Source organism: Carlito syrichta, unplaced genomic scaffold, assembly GCF_000164805.1.
Source record: "Carlito syrichta isolate Samal-C Ts95f unplaced genomic scaffold, Tarsius_syrichta-2.0.1 Scaffold316461, whole genome shotgun sequence".
Taxonomy (NCBI): Eukaryota; Metazoa; Chordata; class Mammalia; order Primates; family Tarsiidae; genus Carlito; species Carlito syrichta.
Window position 1 is genome coordinate 168643 of NW_007260557.1, and position 6596 is coordinate 175238.

The window sequence follows — 6596 nt, forward strand, 5'->3', positions numbered from 1 at the left end:
GCATTCCTTTGCTCACACCCTGCAGTGGCTCTCCATCCAGAACACAAGCTCCCGATGTCCTCACAGCCCTGCTTGTCTAACATCCTGTCCCCTTACTCTCACAGGCACTCGGGCCAAAGCTGATCCCGGACACCCCGGGCACGCTCAGGGCTCAGGCTCATGGCGCTTATTTTCTGCCTAGAATTCTCTTTCCCTGGATATCCACCTGCCTCCCTACTTGACTTCCTTCGGACGTTTTCTGTCACCCTACTTAAAATTACAACCGTGTACCCAACACTGCATACACTAATCCTTCAGTTTTAACCAAAGCTGAAATAGTTTTACTTGATTTACTGTCTACTTCTTCTCACTATATTCAAATTCCTTCAAGGCAGGGAATGGTGCGTATTTTGTTCACTGTTTCTCAGCACCTGGAACCGTTTCCTTGGCATATAATTGAAGCTCATCGTTGAATGGATAAGAAAAACAAATGAATGAATGAAACGGACACAGGAGTTAGGTAATGAAGTAGTCAGGATGACACCAAAAGTTTTAGTTTGAGAAACTGGATGGAGGGCAAGAGGGAGAAGCCTGAAAGACAAGGTTTTCGGGTTTGGAGGACAACTGAGTTCTGTTTTGGAGATATTAATTTTGGGATGTCCATCAGACATCAAAGTGACACACCGTTAGGAGGCAGTTGGATATGTAAGTGAGAAATTAGAGATTCTTGGGGTTAGAGTCCAATGTGTGCAGCCATCAGCTCTCAATAGTATTTAAGTCCTGGAGTCAGCTAAGATCCACTGGCCAGAGAGCAGACAGAGAAGGAAATGGAGATCCAGCAGAGGACAGCGACAAAAAGGACTGGAAAGGAGGCACCAGCAAGGCTGGAGAAAAGCCAGAGCCAGGCTCCAGCAGGGAGGTGAAACACAGGCTTGGCAGATGCAGGATCTGTGGGAGAGGACAGAGCTGAATGACAAGGACTGAGGATCAAAACGGATGGTGACATCGGCTAGAGTCCACTCCCTGCAGGTGTTTTGCTGTGAAGGGAGCAGACACATAAGATGCTCACACCCTCGACATGCTACCCATCACCAGCATCCCACCTACCCTCTGACCACCCTCCTCCCCAGTCCACTTTCTTAAGTAGCTGCACTTCAAATCCTCAGCCCCCAGGACCTGAAAGCCCCTGTGAATCCGTCACCACATTCGCACCTCTTTTCTTACCCTGCTTTGATTCTGGGGACCACCACCAAAGTCACTCCTTTGGAATCTCCTTTTACCAAATCCCCTTCTTCCCTCCCTCATGCACACAAATCTTTTTTTTTTTGAGTTGGAGTCTCACTCTGTCGCCCAGACTGGAGTGCAGTGGCCGCTCCCGGCCACCGCAGCCTCGACCTGTTGGGCTCCGGCGATCCTTCCGCCGCAGCCTTCGAGTAGCCGGAACTACAGGCGTGCGCTACCACACCTGGCTGGTTTTTTAATTTATTGTAGAGATGAGGTCTCGCTGCCCAGGTGGGTCTCGAACCCGCGGGCTCAGGCAATCCACTCACCTCAGCCTCCCAAAGGCGCGAGATTATAGGCTGAGCCACCAAGCCCGGCTTTTCAGACAAATCTTAACTCTGGTCAAACTAACTCTTACTTTATCCCTGCATTTGAAGAGCTAAGTGGGGCTGAAGAAAAACACGCAACTATGCCGGCCTGTCTTGTGCTAAATTTATGAACACAGATCTCAAGTGGGTCTTGAGGAATGCCCTGCACTCCACCATGTCTCCCTGGCGAACTGACCTCCTGCTTCCAAGATGATCACTTCTCACCCATGCTCCCTACAGGCCTCCAGTACTGCCTCCCACCTCCTCACACGGATGGTTGTGCTTTTCCGTTCACTGAGAAACAGAAACGAAGGGACCACCTCATTCTCCCGACACGAGATCTACTAACCTACCTCCACCTCTGCCCACGTGCTCTGCCTTGTTGCAAAAGCTGATGTTTCCATTTCTGCATTGCCTGCAGCATCCATTTTCCCCTTCCGTGGCATTATCATTAGACACACACAGCTGCAGTCTTTTCCATTCTAGAAAAGCAACTGCCTAGGCCTCAAGCTGCAAGAAACCTACCCACTTTCCCGCCCCACTTCTCAGGTCTCTGGAATTCTTCACAGGGTTCCATCTCTAATTCATTCGTTTCTGATAACGTGTCACCCCTTGAGCGAGATGCCGCCCTGTCTGGCATAGCCCCATCGCCACCCAACTCAAATCATTCTTCTCCCCTTCCTGTCTACTTCTCATGAGCACTTCTACTTCAGAGGACATGCTCATGTGCTTGTCTCCTCTGCCGAAGTGTACGCAAGCTTCCTGAAAGCAGCAGTCTTCACCTGCCTAATCCACGCCACCTGCACATGCGGCCACTCAACTAACTAGTGGCACTACAGATAAAGATATTTGAAAACGGAGAAGGTTCAAAGGCAGCCCTCTCTTTAAATAAAGGCAAAGTACTACAGCATATTTTTATGCTGATGGGAATAATCCTGTAGGAGAAAAATGTTAATTCAGGAATGAGGGGAGTATGCAGAAGGCAGGATATGTAGATACAAATACAGGCACAGTGATGTTTGAAAAATGGAAAACAACAAAATAGGGCCCGGGATGCAGTCTCCATAGCTCTCTGCATGTGATACTATCCCTGAAACCCTTCCCTGCCGACTGCTGTGACTGTGTTTTCAGAAGACACCCGCCTCACCCTGGGCATGAGATTGACCCAAGTTCTGTGGATAGAGCAGGCTTTGCAATAAAAACATGTCTTCTTTGCATAGCTAAAACACTAAGGCCCCAGGGTGATTTTAAAAATAATAGCCTGCACATTTTTTTCAAGTACTGTAAACTAGGAATGACATTTTCATTAGTGCTTCTTTCTCTTTCAGGAACTATGTGAAAAACAACATTTGCTTTATGAGTCATCACCAAGAGGAATTAGTGCCAAGACAGCTTCAAAAAAGAAACCCCCAAGAGCAGCTCTTGGAATGCAACAAGCTGTGTGCTAGGGGACAGCCTAGGCAGCTTTCTGAGACCTAATGGCCCCAACACCTTAAAAGGGGCGTCTCTGGCCCCGTAATTGCCACTCTTGTGTTTGCCTTTCAGTATCATGGAGCAAATTTTAAAGGAACACTCTGAAAATATAAAGACAACCTTTCTTTTTTTTAAGTTTTCAAACAAAGTTTATTAGAAAAAGAGAAGGAAGAAGGAAGATTCATGGCAGAAAGACTTGCCATGGGCAAATTTTTCAAAGCAGATAAACCGCCAGGACAACCTTTAATCCCCTCATCCCCCAAAACCTGAACAGGTAGATGAGGTAAAAGGGCTTCAGTGATCTCTTTTTGATTCTGAGCGGAATATCAGGTTAAAAAGATACTGGCTGGTTCAATACTTTCTACCTTTTTCACAGAGCAGCCTTGGAAAAGACTAGGTTCTAGTGGTGAGATCACCCTTTGCCTTAAGCTGCATTATGTATGGAGGGCAGTCTCAGCTTTATTATTCAGACACACAAGTGGCCTGGACATGGGCTTATAGTTTTTGCCTACTATGACACTACTTGCACTGGGTCTTCTGTAAAAAAGAACCAGAACATACAACGTGGACAATTTAATTACACATATGTTCTATCTAGATTAGGAGAGAACCCGGGTTAGGATTTTAGTCATAATTTCTAGTTTCAGTTCAACAAGTACAAAGATTACACAGCTTACTTTATGAATTATAAACAATTTAATGCAAAATATTCTTTTATGAATGTCATGTTAATACTGTAAAATATTAAAAGAAACAATTCTGCAGTAAGTTGAGCGTTTTTCCATTAAAAAATGAATAGAAAAGACAATTTTAAAATCCTGGGACCATCTTTATTTAGAAAGAGCTATTAGTAAAACATTAGGAAAGGAGTAGGCCCTTAGGTTATTTATCTGAATTGCTAAGCAGTTGGATTTAAGTTATTAAGTCAAGCCTATACAAATTCCTTCCATGTCAAACTCTCATGACAGTGTGTGGTAACCCAGTTTCCTCCAATTCTTCCAACTCCTCAAGAGTATCACTACCTCAGGTTATGTGTAGCCCACAGGCTATAATCGATGCTGACTTCCAGATGACTGCAGACACGACAAATGACACTCAGGCATCAGGACAATTCCCTCACTATGCTCTTCTCTGTGATGAAACCTGTACCAGCAATGTGAGTGTCTTCACACACACAACGATGGACTGCTCGCTTCTATTTTTCTCCAGTTGATTTTTAAGTCTTGGAAAGACATTTTACTGTTAGAATTTGGGTATGATAGAAAATCCACAATAAAGAACCTTAAACTTTGTAATCCCAGCACTTTGGTGGGCCGAGGTGAGTGGATTGCCTGAGCCTGAGAGTTCGAGACCAGCCTGGGCAACTTGATGAGACCTAGTCTCTACAATAAATTAAAAAATTAGCCGGGTATGGTAGCACAGGCCTGTAGTTCCGCCTAGTTGGAAGGCTGAGGTGGAAGGATCGCCAGAGCCCAGCAGGTCGAGGCTGGGGTGGCCGTGAGTGTGCCACTGCACTCTAGCCTGGGTGATGGAGTAAGACTCCAAATAAAAAAAAAAAAAACACAAAACCTTAAACATTAAGTTGTAGCCCATTAAATCACTAGTGTTATAAGTTATGGAAGACACACAGACACAAAGTACGAACAACCTAACTTGAAAAATAATTTTAAAAAATATGATAAACCTGAAGAAAAGAGTATTCCCTAAGAGCCTAAACTTTTTATTTAGCTTCAAGTTTTTTTTACTGGTCTCGAACAAGCTTTCCCAGCTAGCTGTAAGAGTACATGGTCCACTACATTCCCTTATAACAAGTGAAAAAAACTGAATCTACGTGAGCAGTAGTAAAGCTGTATTATCAAAGACTCAGGAGAATGACTCAGTCCTGGTTATGACATGTATTATCTAAAAACTGGCAGGAGGAAGTTAGAAGGAAAGGAGATTTGAGATCTTAATCCTATCATGGTACATTTCATATGTAAGCCAGATCATGCGTTATTTTATGTTTGTTTTGGAAAGAGAAGGGAAAGTGTGTTCTATTTGAAAAAAATCAAGACAGGTTATCAATATGAACTTTCATTTTCTTTGCCAAGCATCACAGATATTTAACAAAACTGTTCCATGTCCTTTGAGGTTCAATCACTATGTATACTTTAGCTACTTCTTGGTTTAGCTTTTCTTTGTAGATGGGCAGGAGGAACTGTGTTATCATTATAGCTGGTTTATTACTAGTGACCTCAACTTCAGTATCTTAATCATTCTCTTATATTTTTATTTTATTAACCTGAGTCTGCAACTAAACAATTTTGCCTTCAAGCCTATTTTTACCCAATACCCATCACCCAATCAAATCCATTCAAGCTTTTGGGTTTTCAAAAAAAAAAAGGGGGGGGGGTAATACTTATAATTTTATGTATATAGTGTTTTTATTTTTTAAAAAAATTTACAGTATTTGTAGAAAGCCAGCAGAAGCCATCAGACAAACTCATTTCTTCCCAGATCTGTTAGGTTTAGTGGATTAACCATGGACATTTTGATGGGGCTCATTCAGTGGCCCTGAACTCAGGCCTGGTCAGACTGTCTTTCCCTCTCCTTTTCAGATAAAGCATTTCAATTAGCTATGGATATGCCGTTTTCAAGTCATGTGAATACTGAATATATCATCTGGCTCTGTACCTTGACTATATCATGCTTCTCCCTCATTCTATATTTCTTTTCTTTTTTTGGGGGGTGAACCTGCAAAATAGGCAGTCATTTACTACTGTTAATTAAAACTAAGCGAAAAAAATCTCAAATTTGTAAATCTATCTGCCTGTAACTCTTTCATATAATTTTATTATCAGTATTTATGGATTTGGCCCTCCTACTGATCTTAAAATAAAGTAAATAACCAGAAATTTTGGAAAAGAGAAAAATAAAAGTCTAAAAATCACAATGAAATCTTTCATGAGAAAGACAAATATAAAAGTTAGTTTTTATTCCTTACCTTAGAGGGAGTGAGAGGCAGGGTAGGGGAAGGCATTGAGAAGAAGGAAGATTAAAATAATATGTATTGTTCAGTGCAGTGGTTACGCTAGGTTTTCAAGATTTACTAATATGGTAAGAAAAAAATACTATATATGGAGGCTAAGATATTGAATTTTCCATAGAGGATTCAAAACAGTTTGGAAATTCAAGTTTTTGTGGAAGACCGTTTTGGCATATTGTCTCTATTAAGTTTCTTCTGAGAAACTAATTTGACTCTTCACTCAGCTTTATTTCTAGGTAAAAATCACTGCTGGTTATACTCAACTTTTAAGCCTAAGTGGCAGAATGCAACTTCAGTTTAACAAAAAAGCTGTATGACTACTCCAGGGCTCATGGGTGAGCCAGAGACATTGTTTCACAAATACATATTTATTATAAATTTAACAGTAGCAATCCCATGTACTAAATAGTCACTCTTTTTTAGCTCCATTAAGACAGACACAGCAAGGGGAAAGACATTATCTCACAACATGGCTTTCAAGTTCAAGTGGAGCTACATATAAGTATACTGTGGCACACAGGCAGCTTGTG

General features: G+C 42.1%; 1 protein-coding gene across 1 annotated transcript in view; it reads left to right on the plus strand.

Annotated features, from left to right (window-relative positions):
- The window catches only part of SLC2A12 (solute carrier family 2 member 12), a gene marked incomplete at its 5' end in the record, with an annotated part of 39652 nt that extends 35266 nt beyond the window's left edge, over window positions 1–4386 (plus strand). Inside the window, one exon of the mRNA XM_021707226.1 lies at window positions 2897–4386. Within this exon, the coding sequence (XP_021562901.1) occupies window positions 2897–3047 (151 nt within the window). The remainder of the gene's footprint in view (window positions 1–2896) is intronic.
- Window positions 4387–6596: the final 2210 nt, after the last annotated feature.